Below are 21734 nucleotides of genomic sequence, written 5' to 3'. Positions count from 1 at the left end.
TTACCAGGATTTTCAAGGTATTAAGAGCCATCCAGGGAATAGTTTACTACTGCTGTTCCCTAGTGAGCTTCCATTGCCAAGTGGGAATCTGAACTCAAGTGTCCTGAATCTTAGTCCAACACACTAACCCACCACCTGACACTGGTTCTTGTGAAGGAAATAGACGGGCATCTTCTTGGTCAAATACGACAGGCACTTGATGCCTTTGCTAGTGATGGAACTGGCCATTTAAAGGAAGAGGAATTAGAACCTTGTGCAAGTTAAATGACACAAGTACTCCCTTTCATATCAACAGACTGAATTTGTTTTAGTTTGCTGCTGCAACTACTGCTGGCTGGTGACCTTGCTCTGAAGCTACCTGAGCGGTAGATGGATCTGAATTTATTAACCATCTCCCCGACTAAGGTTAAAAACGGAAAAAGTGCTGTGGTTGGACCTGCTCAAAGGCCTCTCTAGTCGCGCATTGTTCCACCAGCAGCCATGAAACCTCAGAGCAAAACATGAATGCAACAGAGTGCCTGTGACCTGTGCTTGCAACAACTACTGCAACACATCCTGTCTCTAATACTACAAATGACATACAGTCATGACCAGTAGCCACTGATACTCTTGTTCACCACAAATTGGCCAACCTGTCTTAAGTTGATGGCCACCCCTATGCCTCACAATACTAAATTCCAGAGTATAACTATTACTGCACAGCAGTCTCTTTTATCTCCCCGGAATTTCCCATTCAGCTTCTCCATTAAACCAGCACATTCCAGTAATGCAAGGAAAAGAAAAATACTTCTATTAGTTATCTGATTAATCAAAAACAGGAGACATTTTAAAGCAACAAGAAAGAAGAGGTTATGTGACATTTTATGGGCCCCATCCCACAGTCTTTATTGAAATTTCATCACTTTCAGAAGCTTTTTATTTATTTAGGTAAGAAAAATGTTTCATATGAACAGCTGGATTCACATAGATGCAGTGGCTCTCCATTTGAGCACCTGTCCTGTGTGAAGATACTGAATAACTTCGGTCTGTCTTGACCAGTGTCTTGGCAATTCAGAACAAAAATACTAATTCTGAAAATTTATATAAAAATATCCTTTGCTCCTAATTTTCATGGGAGCTCTGTAACAAGTTAAGGCAAGGCTTTAGTGTCAAACTTTTAGCCACTGGAATGTGATAAGGCAGCAACATTATTGTGTGTAAACTATTGGCTTTTTTTAAAAAAAAAATCTGTATTTTTTAAAAAAGGAAATTGGAAGAAAGACCTTTGGCAAAGAGCCCACAGATGACTCAGTGAGATCCCTCAAACTGGGGCTCTCCCAAACACAAACTGACCTTCAAGAACATCACTGGGGATCAGCCCAGGAACAGCGGGTGTGCACATGGTGGCGCAGAGATGCTAGCTGAATCCTCACATTTCCAAGGTGGGAAGGATTTCATCCTTGCATTTCCTGAAAAGTGCACCACTTCATATTCTTCATGAATGTCAGCAACAGCTCTGACTTCTGGCTCCCTCAATGCCAGCACAGCCAGGAGGTTTGAAAACTGGTCTGATTGTGGCTGGATGCAACTTATCCTCATACACACACAAGTATACACAATGTCTTTCATGTAGTCTTTTCCCCCCCATGCAAGGGATCTGCATTGTTACCCTTCACCTGCACTCCTGTCCTGGAAGTAAGGATGATGCAGTGCTTTGAAAGCAGAGATACGTTTCAGTGGGTTGAATGTCAGCATTTCCTAGAAAGAGACAGACCATGAGGAAATTTATTATGTATATTATCTGTATTGCACAAACTTTTATCCCAACAATGGGCTGCAGTTCTTCCCCAAGGAAGGTGGAAATGGTCTGAAACGATGCAAACCTCAACCAGAATGGAGACAAATCAGTGTGTCTTTCTTCCATGCCCAGCAGTTCTTCTCGGTGCCCAACCTTGCAGGTCTTAAGTGCCTCTAAAATCAGGTGACAACTTTGCTCCATACTACCCTATGACTAAGAGTGACTTCACACAGTATGTTAGTCATTGTAGTTATCATCAATATCTGAGTGTGTGGAAACTAAACAATCACATACACATACCTCTTAACAAAAAGTGAGTCACTGACAACTATTGCCTTTTCTAGATGCAGACAAATGCCCCCAAAAGATGTGAGCCTAAGATGTTTGGGTTTGCATAGTTTCAGATCATCTATTGTTATTCTTGCTTGGTGAAGACCTGCAACATGTTCTGCAATCTATAAAAGTGTGTGTGTGTGTGTGTGTGTGTGTGTGTGTGTGTGTGTGTGTGTGTGTGTGTGTGTGTGTGTGTGTGTGTGTGTGTGTGTGTGTGTGTGTGTGTGTGTGTGTGTGTGTGTGTGTGTGTGTGTGTGTGTGTGTGTGTGTGTGTGTGTGTGTGTGTGTGTGTGTATACACATTTGAAATACAGATGATTTTGAGATAGAAGCCAAAAACTGATGTGCGGCAGCTATCTTATTTGAACAAGACACTTCGGTCATCTAGACATCCTTAGAACTGTGCATGCCAAGATTTCTACACTCATGCACACCAATGCACTCAACAAGGAATGAACCAAATATTCACCACTGTTCCTGGACTGCACCACCTCATGCTGCGATGGAAGGGAGTTGGGCGACATATTAAACTCAAGTCATTAGTTATCTTTATACACAAGATTCTCCCTAAATATATCAGGAGGATGCTTACTGTTACACAACGGCCCACTGGCAAGCCGAAGTGGCACAGTCCAGGAATGGCTTCCCCACATGAAGTATTTGTGTAGAGTGGGCCACGGGGCGGATTTAGAGATTAATTACATACTTGAATACAGTGGACTGCATGAGTCACCTCTCTGTGTTCAAGGCTGTTGTTAATGCCTAATGCTGCTCTCAGCCCACCATTCCAGCACCACCAAGCAATATCTGCCCATAAACATAAACACTGAGAATAACACTATTGTATAGGGGCAACTGCTGGCTATCTCAGCAATTCAGATATCTGGCTATGGAGCCAGAGTTTGGAAGTTTGATTCCCTGCTGGGCATCTTTGACAGGGGATGGACTCCATGGTCCATAGGGGCCTTTTCAGCTCTGCAGTTTTAAGATTAAGATAAAGGACTGCACTTGCATTATCAATGGCATCCTTAAAAGCTACACACATATAAGTGAGAGAGAGCTGAGCTAGAGTGGCCAAGGAGATCTAGCCACCTATGGCTGGATGAGATTCCAGGTACAGGGTGGAGAGAGAACAGCACCGTGTCTAGCTCAGAGTCTTGATGACTCTTAATAACATGCACATTCGGAACCCCTTCCTGGGTCTGTTCCCAAAGTCATCGTCCGCCCACCTCCAAGCAACATACCAAAAGCAGCTGGGCCCCTGCAGGGTCTATTTCTGGCACAAACTTCTCAACGGGCTGTGGTGAGCGGGCAGCGAAGGCACAACGGGGCAGCGAGACATCCAGTGGCCAGTCCTCCTCTGACGGGAGACCAATCAGACTGCGAGGCAAGAGGAAAAACAATGGGGCATGGATGGGGTGGGGAGAAATGCAGCATTTCACCTATGCTGGCTGTTGTAAGACACCCCACCACCACCACCACCACCACCACCATGGCCCAACAGTGAATGAATCGCAGGGCTACTTTCTTTGACTCTTGCAGCTTGTGCTGTAAGCCGGCATCACTCCCTGCCTCCCTAACTAATGGTTACAAAATCCTTAGGAACAAAAAAAAGCCCTGAAGCCTTTCAGTAGCCAGTCAGCTCAGGATTTGAACCAGTGTCATCCAGTGCATCCACTTCACCATATTAAGCAACCTCCCCAGTGCCTTTATCTTGTCAATATCTGTATTGCCTTCCCAATTTGCAGCAATATGCCAGTAGGGGATTGCAAAAAAATTCTCTGGCTTATTTTTATTCTCTCCTCTGATGATACCTGCAATTTTATAGGCAGCCTTACCCTCAATCAAGCACTCTCAAAACATGCTGAACAACAACTGCCATAGTATATGGTCTGCTTGGCAATTGACTCTACCAACTGGGGACAATGGGAATTGTAATACAATACATCTGGAAAGCACTGGGTTGGCTTGGTTTGAAACACCACGGATTAGTAGGCTTCCATTTTCCTGTAGTTTCCACAGCTACCGGGAAAGGCTTAAGGTATCTGTGTCTTGGATTTCTGTTCAGCCTATCACCCACTCCAATGGGAGTAAGCCCCAGTAAATTTACTTCTATGTAACCAAGGAGACTGAGGTGGGAGGGCAACTTTGGTGCACTGGGACCTAAAAAACAAAATGCAGAAAGTCCTTTTTAAAGGGTAAATTATTATTTAAAGGGCAAATTGGTACTTCTGGAGGCTTTTGGAGAGAGCAGGAGGAGAAAAAAAGATGATCAGGGTCAGCCAGGCTTGGGAATCATAAAAATTAGGCTTGGAGGGGCATAATGTTTGTACCCTTGTTCCAGCCAGCCAGTTCCATATACAGTCAGGAAGTTCAATGAACTGAGCATCAACGGCCATGACGTCTGTCTTCCCCTTTTCCTGACTCACTGGCTCACCCCACAGGCCTTTACTTAAGCCCTCTTGTGAAGAGACACAGAAACCCGCCACACTTCTAGCTGAGCACATGAGAGTGTGCTATTCTGTGATGACTTGCCAGCCCAGAGACCCTCCAGTGTGGGGACTCACTCAAAGATCTTGCCCAGTTGGTCAGCTTCCGAGTTGCCACAGAAGAGAGGCCTGGGGAGTAAAGAAAGGGAGTCTGGAGTTATTGTGATGGGAGGGATAGGAAGCCACTCTCCCTGTCCTAGAGCCTCTGCTGACAACTCATCTGAGGTCAGACCCTCACACTCTGTCAACAACTGGGACATACTCCTCAGAGCCGTGACAGGGATTGTTTGCAACCACACAGTATAGACAGGCTTTGAAATGTCTGGAGAGCGTCCTCGCGAAACCGGGGCCTAGGCAGCTGCGAGTAGCCAACAGCACAGAGGCCAGAGAGAGGGGAAACCCAAGGCGATGGAGGGGTCCATGGATAAGGATGAGGAGAGTCACCTTCTTCACTCCGTTGGCCCATCTGGAATGCTCACTTTTAGCCAATCATTCACTGCATTAACGCCTAGCTAATTGCCACACTTGCCAAGGGGGGCAGTGGCTGGAGTGTTGGACTGGGTTTAAGCTCTTACTAGGCCATAAATCCCCAGCTGACATTGGCTCAGTCAACCTCTCTCAGCCTCACTTACATCACAGGGCTGTTGTGAGGAGAAGTCATGATATGCCATCTTGAGCTCAACGAGGGAAATGTGGGATATAAACATAGCTAATCAATGATAGCTGTCTGGATAGGTCAGTGGGTTAGTTACCTGGCCGAGGAGCCAGAGGTTATGAATTTGATTTCCCACTCTGCTTCACAGGACGGGAGCCAGCCTAGGTAGCTTTGGGCAAGCTGCCCAGTCCTAGGGTGCCCCCAGAAGAAGGGAAGGGTAAACCATGGCTGAGTACTCTATACCTAGGAAACTCCCAGAAAGGGTCAGCATAAATCAAAAGTGATTTGATGACATGCCGTTATTATTAATCAATGATTATGCATCCAAACTCAACAAGTTTATGAATCACACACATACAGAACATGCTGAAAAATTATCAGGTCTTGAAGTCTCCAGGGAGGGCAAGCCAATTTTCACAATGAAGAGTTTTTATAAGAAAAATATAAATAAAATAGTTTGTGGCTGTTTTCCTTATTGAAAGTTGCAGCTTTCAGCAGAACTGAGAATTAGCATAAGGCACGGCACCACTTCAGTGGAATCCTGGGTGGCTAAATGTGTAAAGCCCCAGAATAGATTTTATTCTCACGGGACACAAGACAATGGACAAGCAATGTGTCCTCCCTCTGGAACAAGCCAGTCTGTAATACCTGAGGGAAGAAGCTCTGGCCTGTCAGGTGGGTGTGACCAAGGCCAGAAGCCTCGGAAGTGCATTCTCCCTTGTTGTTCTGCAACCCCTGCCCCCCACTCACCCTCATGCACACCCCGGGAGGAGGGCTACTGTTGTCGCTGACTTCAAAAAGGAGGGAGGTGGGAACTAAAGATCAGCCAGCCAGATATCAATCCCGGGGAAAATTCTGAAGCAAATTATAAAGCAGTCACTCTGCAAGCACCTTGAAAGCAATGCATGTGCACGCACACACACACAAACCTTGAAAGGTGGAGTCCATCCACAACAAAGAACTGGGGCACTACAAAGTGAATGAGGCTTAATTTAAAGTCCTTTCCCACTCTGTACAATTTCTCATACAGAAGGTCTGTGTCTTTGAAAAAAAAATGCAACCTCTGGTTTAAAACAGCAGTGACTTCACCCACAGAACATCTTGGTCAACATGCCAAGTGCCATGAAGCTGCTGATCAGCTGTAGCTGCCCAACACGTATACAAAAGTACGCAAAAGGTGGAGCGCAAAGGCACTGGACGTAATAATTCATGCACACACTGATGGCAGTGTCAAAAAAGAAGAAGAGCGAAGCGAAGACATTTATTAATCAATGAAGCACCTGCGTTTTTAACACCAAGAATTCAAGAGGATAAGATATGACGATGAGTGGCAATTTTCCCACAGCTTGGAATCATTGCTTTTTGGATGACCACTGTAAACAAAGTAACTCTATGCTCTTTGCTGCCCTTCCTACCCCAAGCTTGACCAAGAACCAGGGGCACCCTTTGGGCAACTGCAAGTTGAGAGCCGAGAGACTGGCCTTGGCCCACGTGTAACCCTAACCCCATCCCATCAGTCTCTGCCCATATCCCCCCCAAAATAGAGCAAGCATCAACTGCTGCCACATCATCCTCTGTGGTGCAGGTCCACAGCTCCTCCCTGCCTATCAGCACCTCAGTCTGAATGATAAAACAAGACAGAGGGCTTGGGCCGGCCCGGCCCTAATCTATTGTGTCCCAGCTGTGCTGCTGCTGGGCTCTGGGCTCATTCACAAGATTAGGCTCTCTTCAACTGCAGCAATTTGGAAATCTTTGGCAGGCATTATCCACCCCCAAGGAAAGCAAAGAAGCCAATGAACTGGGAGGAGGGGCACCCAGTAAGAGGGGGAGCAGAGGGGCGGCTTCCCTTTCTCATAGGCAGCTAGGCCAGAGTGCAACCTAATTATTTATTTCAAACCTTTATATCCCATCTTTTTCATAAAAAGACCTAAGGCTGCATACATCTTTAAAAAGTAACAATATTAAAAGCTAAACACCTAAAACTACTAGAATAGTAAAAAAAAAAAGGTTTAAACAAGTATCACATTAAAAACAGTAATAAAAATTGTACTAAACATATATTTAATAGCAACAAGGCACAAACAATCTCATTTTAAGAACCCCCTCTTAAGGCAGCCAGTCACTGAGGGAAAGCTGGCCTGAAGGGAAAGGTCTTTGCCTGCTTGTAGAAGGACAGTAAAGATGGGACAGCCTGGTCTCCTGTGGGAGGAAATTCCAGAGTCTGGGAGCAGCCACAGAGAAGGCCTTCTCCTTGTACTCTCCAAATGCACTTGTGAGGGTGGTGGGACTGAGAGAAAGGCTTTCCCTGTATGGTCAGGCTCATACAGGGAGACAAGGTCCTTGAGATACCCTTGAACCCAAGTTGTTTAGGGCTTCATAGAACCATCATTTTGAATTAGGCCCAGACAAGATCCAGCAGCCAGTGGAGCTGCTGTAACAGGGAGGCTATGTGAGCCTTATAACCAGCTTCAGTTACAAATCTGGCTGCTACAATCTGAACCTGCTAAAATTTTCAAAGACTTTCCAGTGGCACACTAGTTTTAACTGTGCAAAGGCACTCCCAGCCACTGCTGAAACTTGGGCATACAGGCTCAGAGACGAATTCAGGAGCACCCCCAGGCTGCACACCTGTGTTTTCAGGGAGAGTCCAGCACAGGCTTCATCCCTATTCCTTGAAATACTTTTTATTTGACCAGGAGCATCTCTGTCTGGTCTGGGTTAAGTTTATTCGTCCTCATCCAATCTATTACTGACACCAGACACCGATCTAGAGCTGAAACAGCTTCCTCAGATTTAGATGGAAAGGAAAAACAGAGTTGGGTGTCATCCGCATATTGGTGACACCGAACCCCAAAACTCCAGACAACCTCTCCCAGCAGTTCCATGTAGATGTTGAACAGCATGGATGACAAAGCAGAACCCTGAGGGACACCACACCCTCCGAGTTCTTCCCTCTAGGAAGGACCAGCACCACTGTAGAGCACTGCCTCCAAGTCCCATTCTAGAAAGACTGGCCAGAAGGATACCATGGAATCAAAAGCTGCCGAGAAATCCAGCAGAACCAACAGGGACACACTCCCCTTGTCCAGTTCCTGGTACAGGTCATCCACCAAGGCAACCAAAGCAGTCTCCATCCCATAATTAGGCCAGATTGAAAATGATGGATCTACAAAATCCGTCTCATCCAGGACCCACTCCAATAACTTCCCGAAGAATGGAACATTAGGGAGTGACTGGTAATTATCCAATACTGCAGGATCCAAGGAGGGATTTTTCAATAATGGCCTTACTCCTGCCTCCTTGAGGCATGCTGGGATTGCACCCATTTAGCCAGTCCCTCTCTGGTAGCTTTTATAAGCCAGGAGGAGCAGGGTTCATCAGACAAGTGGTAGCCTTCACTTCTCCAAGGGTTCTATCCACATCATCAGGCTGCAAAAACTGAAAATCATGCATTAATACAGGATAAGCAGGGGGCACGATTATTTTCATAGGCCATGAAGCCTTCCAGACTGGCCTTTCTCCAGGTGAGCAGAAAATAGGTGTGGGTCTGGCAGGCAAAGCCTCCAGAATGTGAAATTCTGGGATTTTGAATCCCACACAAGCAAAACATACTAATGGCACATCCTTACTACATGTACCACATGCCTCACTGCTCCCTCACTGGCTGTACTGCCAAATTCACCCCACCTTAAGGGATCTTTAAAAAAAGGAAGCTGCTAAATTAACACACACACATCAGAAGCCTCACAGAAACACACACACACTTCATCCTTATTTTTTTGCAAGAATTCATGCAATGAACTCTTGCAAGCCATCCTCAGAGCACAGCACTTCTAGTTCCAGATGCTGTAGGAGTTACGCATAAGTGCTACAGCACAAGTGAGGAACCTGCAACCCTCCAGATGTTGTGAGATGGCAAGTTCCATCAACCCCAATGCATGCCTTTGGGGTTTGACAGGAGTCGCATGTCTTGCAACATCTGGAAGATGGTATGATCCCCATCTCTGTGTTACAGCAAATCAGTCTCCTTCTCCACTCCACCCTGGCTCTGAAACATCTAATGGCGGGACTACTAACCACAGCCACCCCACTCCTTACATCTGGGGAGGTCCCACCACCACCACCACCTCCTTGCTCCACTCACTTCCTTCGATACATCTCGGCAAAGATGCAGCCAACGCTCCACAAGTCCACAGGGGTAGCGTAGGCTGACTGCAGCAGCACTTCTGGAGCACGGTACCAGAGGGTGACAACCTGTGATGCGGAGGAAAAGTATTAATGACATGAAAAACAACCCTCTGGTGTGAGACGTTCCCTCGTCCACTTCGTTCCATTCAGCCTAAAGCTTGTGAAGGTTCCAATACCTTCGGGATCTCTGTGTTCCAGAGAGGTTTACTTCTCAATATGCCTACTACAAACAAGACTCAGACCTTAGAGAAAAAGCCTTTCTGCTCCATTTCTCCCACCCACAACCCGAACAGCACTATTCAGCTACCCCTTTCTTTACCCATGACCCCAAGAAGGCTCAGCCAGCTTGGTCTGGAATCAGCACAGCTCTACAATTTGCAGATAAGCATTCAAGACCGAAAGCTAACTTCCAGTATAATGCACCTGTATCACACATGTCCTGGTATACGGTCAATGTCTCCCCACTGGCTGAAGAGACTCAAAGATTTGAGAACCCGTGTCTTAGGGCAAAAGTGGTCAACAGTGGCCCTACACGTGTTTTTCGCATGAAACTCTTTGTAAGCCTTAGGTAGTATAACCAATGGTGAATAAATCAAAGCTGCAGTCCAAAAACTTCGAAAAACGTTGCTGATTCTTGCCCTAATGAATTTCCCAGCTGAGCCAACCTATCAAGACTCTTCTAATTTTTCCTCAGGGTCAGATTCAGTTTGCTTACCAATGGTGTCAGAGCCATCTGGCAGCTGTATATCCGAGCCAGTCCAAAGTCAGCCAGCTTGACTTGACCAGAGCTGGTCACCAGGATGTTTTCTGGCTTGAGGTCACGGTGAACAATGCAGTTTGAATGCAGGAAATCCAAGCCACTCAAGAACTGATGCATCATGTCCTATGAGAACAATGCGTAGCATCAACATCTATGCCTTGAACACCCCACACAGCTCCCTCATGGCTTGCCTGCTCAGGAAATAAAGGAACCCTTGGAACATCAGTCTAGGATGCTACCTGGGACATTTACCTTGATTACCTCCCCAGGTAATCCAGGAGGTGGTGTTTTGTCCAAATATGCTTTGAGATCCTGATCCACGTGCTCAAAAACCAGTGTCACTTTGGTCTCACGCTCAGTCCGTGTCGTTGTGCAAACATCCATTAACCTATAAAGCAAAGAAGAGGAAGATGTAGAACACATACTCTGGAAGCATGAGAACAGAAGCAGAAGAAGGAATGCAATTAGTAAAGCCAGGAATTCATATTTTAAAAACGAGCTTCAAGCAAGATGCAAGAACAGGACAAGTCTAGGCACTGACCCTAATGTCATGAGTTTAAAAGAAAGCTAGAAATGTCAGATGACAGTGCTGACGAATACGTTGGTCTCTGTATGTTCTTAGCTGCAACTCCCATCAACCCTAGCCATGAGAACCATTGCTGAGGGATTATGGGGGCAGAGGGATAAATACATGGTGGTAAGATGGGGGATACTTGGCTCAGTAATAGTACAAGTGAAAAGGATTTTGAAACTGTTGTAGTGCAATGTGGCTGCAAAAAAGTGGGTGCATTAACAGAAGGAGTCTTCCAATCCTGTGAAGTACTTGTCCCCTTCTATCCAGCACTGGTTAGGCCTCACCGTGAGTACTGTGTCCAGTTCTGGACACTACACTTTAAGAAAGATTCAGATAAACTGGAAAAAGTTAAAAGGAGAGCAACAAAAATGATCAGGGACTGGAAACCAAGCCTTATGAGGAAAGACTGAAAGCCCTGGAAATGTTTAGCCTTGAGAAAAGAAGACTTGAGTGGGGTGGGGTGGAGAGATGATAGCACTCTTCAAATACTTCAGAGGTTGACATACAGAGGAGGGACAGGATCTGTTATCAATCATCCGAGAGTGCAGAACATGAAACAATGGGCTCAAGCTACAGGAAGTCAGATTTAGATTAAATATCAGGAAAAACATAACTGTTAGAGCAGCACAACAATGGAACCAATTACCTTGGAAAGTAGTGAGCGCTCCACTGCTGGGGAGAGTCAAGAGAAAATTAGACAACCATCTGTCAGACATACTTTGATGTGGATTCCTGCCTTAAGCAAGGGAGTTGGACTCAAATGACTTATAGGCCCCTTCCAACTTAATTATTCTATGATTCTATGGGAGAATCACTGATAGAGGGAAAAGGGGCAAGAGTTCAACATCCTAGCATTACAGGCTGTAAAGTCCAAATATCACATATAGAAAAGCATAAATGGCTTTAACCAATGACACTCCCTGTGTCTGCCATTCTGACACGACTCATAAGCAATCACTTAATCAAAGCCCCTAGATCTGTGCTATCCTAGACATGTGGCTTTTCCTTTTCCCACTAGTACTGCCAGCATTCCTCCACTCCAACCCTAAGGTCCTTGTTTCACTGGCCTGGAATTCTACGCCAACCTCATCTCTCTCTCAAGGGCAGCTCAGTACTAAAGCCCATGCTTTACATGCAGCAAGTCAGAAGTTGAATCCTTGGCCTCTCCAGATATGGCTAAAAAAGAATCCAACTTGAAGCTCTGGAAATCAGCTGCTAATCAGTGTCAGCAATAACAGGCTAAGTGGAGTTAATTTAGTTAAAGGCACTCTTCTCTCCCCTCTCCCATAACATGCAGTCCTATCCACCCTTCCCTGCAATATCCCATCATTCACTCAGTTTCCAAGGAAAGTTTCACGTCTTAAGGCGATCAGACCTTGTTAAGTATGCATACCAAACCAACCCTTCTCTGGTCAAGAGATAACACAAAGGGCTAAGTGGAAAAACCTGTATGAATCAATCCCTACTTTTCAGGCCCTGGCACTTCTCCAGGATCTAAATGCTACTCTGGAATAGCTGATCCTTTGCTGCTTGGCCAATTCTCAAAATGTGCAGTACTGTAGTATGAATGGTAAAGGGTCAACCCAACCAGCAACCAGTTCCCTGCTGCCTTTGGGTTGGAGGCTCAAGAATGCAGACTAATAACAGCCAGATAAAAACACTCATCCAAATAACCTTACTTACACACCAAAATACATTGCAGCATTCAATTGCTGCTAGTTAAGGAGTCAAAGCTTGTATTCCTTGTGGCATTCCAGAGGTATCAGCTGATGGATATAAGCACAGACATCTAACTAGCAGCAATTTCCCACTGCTATTTACACCATCTGACTTACGCTGGTGTATGTGAGTAATAAAATTGTGGCCCTTTTGTTCTTGCGATGGGAGGGTTCGCAAGGGACTGAAAAACAATGGAAAGGAAGAAAAAGCAGAGACACAGAGACAAAGCACTGTAGGGCTGCAACTCCTATCATTCCTCACCATTGACAATGCTAGCTGAAACAGACAGGAAATGCCATTCAGCAACATACGGACAGCCGAACATTCCCCATCACTGTCACACAGAATACTACTCAATGTTTTCAAGGCCAAGAATCTAAACACTTGGGCTGGAGTGTATGAGAGCACAGAGCTCCCTTCCTCCTTGAAGAAGCTGTGAATGCTGTCAGGAGGGGAAGGCCTTCTCCCGTCCTTCCAATTTGGGCTGGTCCTGACTCAGTCCAGAACTGAAAGGTGCCCTCTCTTTCTTGGCCTCTTTTGCCCTCTCGGTTGACAGGACACTCCGGCCAAACCTCCATTCTTTAGCCTTCCTGGAGGCACTGGCTTTCTTGGTTTTCCTTCTCATGCCTGTGCAAGAGGCCCACTGTAGAGGCATGTGATTCTGAATCTTACCAGATCTCTAGTTTCAGGGCTCTGCGCGAGAGCAGAGTTTGTGGGCTGAACTCACACCATTTTGCCTTGCCTTCAATGCCTATGAGGGGGCTCAAACCAGTTCTGCAATCTGCTTTACCTAAGATAAAGCCATGGGCTGCGCCCAAGGGAAACTGCTGAGCTGGTGCAAGAGCGGAAGGCCAACAAAAGCTTGCGTAGGTATTGGCTACTTTCCCCCCAATGCACACTCAATCTGTACTTTGTCTAATCCTTTTACCATGTACCATTTTATTAATACAGTGGTGCCTCACTTTACGATTGCCCCACATTACAACAAATCCGCTTAACGACGATCGTTAATCCTGGAACAGATTATTGTCGTTAAGCGAGGCACCACTGTAGTACTTTATCTATCACGGATCTTTTATGTAATAAGCACTTTGAAAGTTCATTACCACTATTAATAACACAATTGTTATTTTCTATATCAAAATTCCCACTGATAACTGTTGACTACTGTATACCCAGGCTGAATAGCTCACAGAGTGGAAACACAAGGGTTGGGAGCAAAACTCTCCCATTGTGCTTCCTGCGAGAATGAACCTGCATGGCCTTGGGCAAACTGCAGTGGTCCCAGAATATCCTCTAGAAAGACAGAATGATAAACCACTCCTGAGTATACCTAGAAAAACCTTAGTCAAGGATTGCTGGAAGTCACAATTGATTTGACAGCATGTTGCTTTCATCATCATAATCTCTTTCTTATTAATTACTGCATACCTAAATGTGATGTCTGAATATATCTACAGTGGTGCCTCGCATAGCGATGTTAACTGGTTCCAAAAAAAAATCGCTATGTGAAACCATCGCTATGCGAAACACCATTTCCCATAGGAATGCATTGGAAACCGGTTAATCCGTTCCAATTGGAACGGATTGCCGTCGTTAAGCGAAAAAACCCATAGGAAACATCGCTAAGCGAAACAATGTATCCTCCATTGGAATGTATTGAAGCTGACTCAATACATTTTAATGGCTTTGCGAAGTCAATTTTTGCAATTTTAAATGTGTCATAAAAGGGTCAAAAATGGTTTTAAATGCTTGGATTAGCTTCTGCACCCTCTAAAACGGATGCAAAAGTTAATTCGGCTTTGATCTGACTTTTCATTAATTTATGGTGAATTTTTCCCCCCAACTTTGGACAGCTGTCAAAATCTGAAAGCTCCATTATTTCCTATGGGGGGAGAAAAAATTCACAAAAAATTAATGAAGACTCAGCAACTGTTCTAAATTCTTGGGTTCGTTAGAGGACCCCCTAAGTTGTGTGCAAACCTGATTTGGCTTTGATCTGAACTTTCGTTAATTTTTTGTAAATTGTTTTCTCCCCCATAGGAAAGCATGGAGCTGTCAGATTTTGACAGGTCCATTGGTTCCTATGGGCCAAAAAAAAAAAAATTCACAAAAAATTAACGAAAAGTCAGATCAAAGCCAAATCAGGTTTGCACATGACTTAAGGGGTCCTCTAACGAATCCAAGCATTTAGAACCGTTTTTGACCCTTCTAAGACACTTTTTTAATTGAAAAAAAAAATTGTTAAGTGAAGCAGGGGACCTAAAATCGCATTCGTTATGCGAAGCATGGTCCCAAACTTCGCTAAGCGAAAATCGCCCATAGGAAACATCGTTATGCGATGCATATTATTTTCTAAAAAACACATCGTTATGCGAATTCATCGCTAAACGAGGCAATCGTTAAGCGAGGCACCACTGTATATTATATATATCTATATTATACACACATATCTATATTATATCTATCTATCTATCTATCTATCTATCTATCTATCTATCTATCTATCTATCTGTCTGTCTATCTGTCTATCTATCTGTCTATCTATCTGTCTGTCTATCTATCTATCTATCTATCTAGCCGCCTAGAGTGGTCCGGTGGGCCAGATAAGCGGGGTATAAATCAAATAAATAAATAAATATTATACCCCACGCATCTGAAGAAACAGATTGCAAGCTATGAAAGCTTGCAGTCACAAAATCTCTTAACCTTAAAAGTATCACAAGACCTTGTTTTTGCTTTTGTGTACATACACACTCAACTGCTAGTTGGCTCAGTGAATTCACCCCAGACACTTCTACTGCAACACCTACTCAATTCATTGGGGCTTACTCACTTATCAATGCGTGTTAGGATTGCAGCCTGAATTATACATGTAACCTTTCTTCCAGGATTAAATCCTGCCCTTCCTACTGAACAAATCTCATTTTGTACAGCAAGACAATCTACAAATAAATGGCAAGAACTGACTCCTTCCCTCCCCCCCGAGTCCCTTTTCCCTACTCTCCCCATGTGCACCATGCAAAACTGCAGTCACCAAGCACAGTCTGGGAGGTAGCCATCTTAATGTGTTTCAACAACAACAACTGAAAAACTGCAGCATTCTAATCTGTTTCTTTCAAAAATCTTTCATGGATTACAACACGCTCCATCAGACATTAAAGAAGTAGAAGTACTTTGGGGCAACCAATGTGGTGTAATGGATAGAGTAACGGACTGCAACTCAGAAGACCTGGGTTCAACTCCCTGCTGAGTTGTGGAAAGTCACTGGGTGGTGGAACTGGTAAAACCGCTCCTTAAATACTTACCTTGGAAACCCTACTAAGATTGCTATAGGCCAGTTCTGACTCGACGGCATGTAACAGAAGTAATTTATCTGAAGACGTGGATTGCAAACCAATGAAAGATGGGTCTTAAACAACTTTGTTCACCTTAAAGGTTCACATAACTTGCTTTTGCTGTAATCTGTTGCTGTTTTGTGATGTGACCCCTTTCGATGGGGGAATTCTTTCTCCCCTTCACTAAATGAGCAGCACCTTGGCCTAAGCTGAGCAGGGTGAACGTGTGGCCCTCTAGATGCTATCCTACTGCAACTCCTGAAGTCCTTCACCACTGCTTATGCTGGCTTGAACTGGTTTGAATGAGCTATGATCAAACAACTGGGTCACACAGTTCCCCTTCCTGGCCTACAATTTCCACAGCCTCATGGAAAAAGAGGCCTATCAAGCTGCCATTGAGTTAGTGGTAGAAACGGGAAAAAACAAATCCAAACACGGTTTGCATATATATTTTTAGACATATTATATATAATCGTGTCTCTAATATAAGATTGTATTGTGTGTGCATATATACATTTCTGGTGTACATCATCCAAGCCTGACATTTCACAGGGCACAATTCCAACTGGCTCAAGAACAGAAACACTCTGTTCCACCCCAAGGAGAGTTATGGTCTTTGAACTGAGCTCAGGAGGATCTATCTCGGCCGTGCTCCCAACCCCCCTAGTCAACAGTTTGTATTTCTAGTTTCAACAATGCTAAAACCTAAGATACAATGGCAGCTAGGAAAGCAAGCAACAGTTCCAAGCAATATACAAAACAATTTCAGTGCAATACTTTTAAAAAATACATGTAGATAGAGCACGAGGGAGAGCAGCAAAGGAATCTATTAAAAATTTTGAAGCAGCAAATATAAAAAGGTGATCTTGGCAGGTATGAACTGCTGTCCTATATCCACTAAGATGCAAGGAAAAGACCCTCTCTCTTCACGTGCACAGTATCCATCTCTCCCATGCCTCTTCCCTATAAGCTGCTCCTATAGTGGCCAAGCCAAGAAACCTCATACCTTAAGAAGTTCCTTGCACCTGACTCCAAACTTTTCCCAAAAGGATGTCCTACAAATACATTGGACTGGAAGCCCCCACCATCGGGCAGGCTGGTTGTGGATGATGGGGTTGCAATCTACCACAGGCGGAGGACAGGGCAAGAGGAGAAGGCCGTCCCTGCAATATTACACTCTTCCTACTAATATCCAAATAGTTCTCAAATATTATAAATAGGTTCATACTAGGCAAGGACATGGCATGGAAAGAAAGCCCTTCCCTATCGCATCACAGCTTTACTGGGGCCTTAATCAGAGCTAAGTCTCATCCTTGGCCCCTTTTTATAACTTCAGGCCTCAATTCTAAAACATTGCATAGGATCTCATTTCCACAGAGAGCAGCCACCTAGTCTACTGAGAGTAAAGCAGTCAGTTACAGCCCTTAAAGCGGCCATCATCTTTAAACAAAGGAATTTCAAACAGGAAACTCTGCAGTGAACTGCTGAAGAGTAGCTTATCTAGACTGCACTCAGTCATCTGAAGGAGGAGAACGGGTTTCTGTCTCAATACAGGCGTTAATTACTTCTGTAGTGCCAAGATTTGCATGTCAATCGCTGATCACTGCTATTATCAGGGTCACTGGCCTTATTTTGCACATCTTTAAACTCTAATTGGATTATATCAGATTGTATAGTTTGCATTTCCTTGCCAGTTAGCGAGACAGATCAGTGGCTTAAGTATCTGACTGAGGAGCCGGAGGCTGGGCTTTTAATTCCCCACAGTGCTTCTTGGTAAAAGAGCCAGCCTGTGTGACCTTGGGCAAGCTGCACAGTCCCAGGATGCCCCCAGAAGGGAATGGTCAACCACTTCTGTGTACTCCCTAAGTAGAAAATCCTGAAACAGACAGCAGAGGGTTATTACTATTGCCAGTTAACTCTAGTATCTATTTTTTTTTCTTCACACCCTGCCACAATCCTGAGAGGATTTCCCTTTCTGCATCTAACAGACTAGTCAATGAATGCTTTGTCCAAAACAATCTCTAAGATTTTAAAAGGTACAGAATTACAGTTTTCACAGTTACAAGATTCCACCAAGATCCCCAGAAGGCACATGCATACAGACAAAATTTGGGGCTTGGAAAAAAGACAGTTACAAGCTATGGGGCAGTCCACAGTCCAAGCTCTGGATACAACCAATCTCTATACATTTGGGATTAAGAGGCAGGTTTCCCAGTTTACAAGTCATGGTTTCAGAGAGCCTGCCACCTCCACTTCCTCCACAGAACCTGCTGCCCCTCCCCACCCGACCCACCACCACCACCACCTCCGCCTTGGATGGCTGACCATCCTTGTTTGCATCCTCACCGCACAACATTCGGGTGGTCGAAGTGCTCTAGGCGTTTCAGCAGGGCCACCTCACGGACTGTCGAGTGTGGCAACCCGTTCTCGCTGTTCTGCACCCGCACGTTCTTAAGGGCCACGAATTTGCCACTCTGCAAGTCGCGGGCCTTGAAGACGGTGCCGTAGGCTCCAATGCCGATTTCCGCCACCGGCTCGTACTGTTCTTGCATCCCCATGGCCATCCTGGCAGTCTGCTCCGACAGGCTCCAGATGCTTCCAAGAGATGGAGGAAGAGGAAAAGATAAGTAAGAAGAAAGAAGGCCGCCAGCTGATTCCCAATAGGGACTTCCTCTGTCCCAGTCCTTTAGACATAGTTTTGGAAAAGTTACTTCTAAGGAGGTACATCTCTCAGAACAACCCAGCAAGGACGGCTACTTGAGGACTTTCCCAAGCTCTCAACCTCTTCCCCTGGTTACTAAATACATCCAGTTACTCCTTTGAAGTCTTTCGTCACACCTCAGTAATACAGTCTACCCCATTATGCTCCTGTCTCTAGCCTTAAGATGACCCCAGGATTCTTTTATTCTTTCAAATTCTTTTTCTAATTCACCTCAGCAGAGAAAATGACCAAAGGAGGAAGCCTGGTTGGCTTGTTAGCAGGAAATGAATCGAAGGCTCCTTCCTCTCACATTAAAGAGACAGTCTTCCTTTCTGGTTAATGTTGGCCTTTGGGCCTGCGTGTCTCAAAATCCAGTTTCAAGGATCTAGGCCTAAGTTCCAGAATGTGTAAAGGCTGCCTCTCATGGATTACAGTAAAAGACATTAGCAGGCCTCTGTTTTCAAACTGAGTTGGACAAAATGGGGACTTCCAGAGGCTCTTGGGCCTCATCTCCCGCCATAAACTCTCTGTCCTTAAAAGCAAGAAATCACTAGACTGAGGCTATCTAGTCATCTAGTAGGGTTTCTGACCTATGCAGACATTCAAGGAGTGGTTTATTATTGCCACAACCTCCTCAGTGAGTTTCCGTGGCTAAACAGGGTTGTGAATGCAGGTCTCCTGAGTTCTAGTCTCTCATTTTATTCACTACACCACACAGAGGCTTATTATACTTTGGGCTTCCTGTGAGGAGGAAAGATCCACTGAAAAAGATAATAATGCTAGGAAAAGATGAAAGCTGCTGGAAAAGAGGGAGACTGAACATGAGACGGACTGACACAGTAAAGGAAGTGATGGCCTTTCATTTGCAACCCCTAAGCAAGGTTGTAAATGACAGAACGTTTCAGAGGGCATGAATTCAGAGGATCCCCATACATCAGAAGTGACTTGATAGTACTTAATGTGTGCACAAAGGGGTGGAAAGAGGAGAAGGGAAGATAAGGGTCACAATCAGAGGCACAAGCCTACACAAAACAGCATGGGGGAAAAGGGGAGGGGGGTTTACAGCTCCCAGAGTTTCCCAAGCAGGATGCAACTGGTCATACCAAGTTCCCTTCATTGTCTGCATAGACTGTAAGCATGCACAAACAGCACACACATTAGGCTCTGTGTGCATACAGTCTATGCATGAAACCTCTGTGCTCACAACTGTTGAGCAAGCTTGATGAAAAGAGTTGGCCATGTCCCTCTGCCACAATCCCACAGTCTCTCAGCTCTGGACATTGAATACATACCACTACTGTACATACATTGTCTGAAAAGGCATGGTGTGTCACAATCAGAGGGGTAGGAAGTGGGTATGTTTTCCCCATCCTCTCAACAGTCATAAATGAAACATGGATTTAAAGCCATGTGTGTGAATGTGAGCAGAGAGATTAGGGCAATAATTTCCCTGTCATCTGGTGTTTTTTGACTCATTTGTACCTTGCTTTGCCGTAACACTCCAGTAACTTAAATAACTTCCCATCTGTTCCAGGAATGCAACTTCGGTTACCCTAATTCCCAAACTAAAGCAAACCAAAACAACTCACAAAGAACTGGCCAAACTAGTGTATCACTGGAAAAACAGCAGTTCTCTGGAATCCCAGAAACTAAGATTTACTAAAGTAGCCTTCCATAATGACGCGGCACCATCCAGAAGTGTCAAGATTGCCGTTGCCCATCACCCAGCATGAAATGTGGTGACTGGGATGATGGACTTTGTAGTTCAGTTGCTCTGGTGGGGAAGGTGATATTGCAACATATGCTTCGATGAACCACAGCCCAGCTTGTTAGATGCAAAAAAGCGTTAACCTCGGCAGCGTTTAAAATGCAAGGGTTAAGAGCTAAGAAACAGGGGCCCAGTACTTTCTCCAGGGAAAAGACCCAGAGCTCATAAACCAGGACTCCCTGGAACTTTAGTTACACTTCAAACTACGCCCCATACAATCGTTATTTGATGAGGTTAACGCGCCTATCTCCTTTTAGGGGTCACTTTGTGCTATGCATGCACCGATTCGCACCCCCGACCCCAAATAATGCTAACTTCGACTAACAAAGCCCATTGTTCGCGTCCAATATTAGAGCTGCTTTCCTTACAGTTACTCCAGATGGGAAAGGAGGAGGGGGATCCCTTTTTTTCTATCCCTATTCACGAGCCGGTAAAGAACAATACTTCCAATAATTCACAATAAGATTGTCAAAAGCGTCCGTGCCAAAGCCCCCCTCATTAATCCCAATGCGCTGCTGGTAACTCTCCTCCCCCAAACCGGCTCCTTTTAACAAAGCCCCGGGCCAGACTGTCCCTGGAAGTCAAAGAACCCCCCCCTCCCCAGCCCGCCTCCATCTTCCTACAGTTAAGTGAGGTGGAGCAGATGCTTTTGCTTCCGAGGAGCAAGCACGCTGCCCTCCCCGGCTGCAAAAGACCAGGGCCCGAACTCACCCCAGCCGGAGCAGCAGCGAGAGTGGCGGCGGCGGCGGCGGCAAAGGGGGCTGCACCCTGTCCGTGGCGCTGGAGCCAGGGCAAATGGGGGCGTGGCTGGAAGACCCGATGGAACCAGCGAGGTGGGAGAGCCAGAGTGGCAACCAGAGCGGAAGTCGGTCTCCATAGTTACTAGGCTAACCCTTGGCGCTCCGGCCTCGCCTCTCTCATTAAGGCGCGGGAAAGAGGGATGGGTGGAGCCGTTCTCCGGTGTGGCGGGGAACGTCGTGTTTGCTTAGGGCGAATTCTTACGTTAGGAGAGAAAGAGTGTGTGTCTGTCCCGGGGTTGGGGCGCCGAGTAGAGGGGAGCTGCCTTGCTTCAAGAAACCTAATTTCAGTACCAAGAGTGAGCCCCCGTGTGGGTTTTTGAACACAAAGCGAGAAAGATATGGGTAGAGTAGTGTAAGTCGTGTGGCGACTACAAAACCCAGAGGGCTGCGAGGCTCCACGAGAACGGATTTGCAAGGGCAGCTTTTTTTACTTGTATGGCGAGCAGCCTGTACCTCATTCTGTTTTCTATACCCCTTTTAAGAGAGACATGAGCCGGATGGAGGCAAATGGAAGCCAAATCCGGACTCATGGCCTTCTTTTCAGCCTCCAGTTTTCCTACAAAAGGCACACGTTTTTCTTAGCAAATATACCAGCGATGGGTTATTGAACGTTGCTTCTGCCACGTGTGAAGC

The 21734-nt window shown here is 45.4% G+C and overlaps 1 protein-coding gene across 1 annotated transcript; it reads right to left on the bottom strand.

Moving 5' to 3' along the window:
- Positions 1–849: 849 nt before the first annotated feature.
- On the bottom strand, positions 850–21143 carry CDK4 (cyclin dependent kinase 4). Its single transcript, XM_020784589.3, has 8 exons — positions 21013–21143; positions 18179–18427; positions 10454–10589; positions 10157–10324; positions 9398–9507; positions 4677–4727; positions 3354–3489; positions 850–1737 (listed from the first exon to the last, which is right to left on the bottom strand). Exons 2-8 carry the CDS (start codon positions 18394–18396, stop codon positions 1645–1647), a joined length of 912 nt encoding a protein of 303 aa, XP_020640248.1. The 5' UTR covers positions 18397–18427; positions 21013–21143; the 3' UTR covers positions 850–1644.
- Positions 21144–21734: the final 591 nt, after the last annotated feature.

This window comes from Pogona vitticeps, chromosome 2 (assembly GCF_051106095.1).
Source record: "Pogona vitticeps strain Pit_001003342236 chromosome 2, PviZW2.1, whole genome shotgun sequence".
NCBI classification, from domain to species: Eukaryota; Metazoa; Chordata; class Lepidosauria; order Squamata; family Agamidae; genus Pogona; species Pogona vitticeps.
This window is presented reverse-complemented; position numbering and strand designations above follow the sequence as displayed.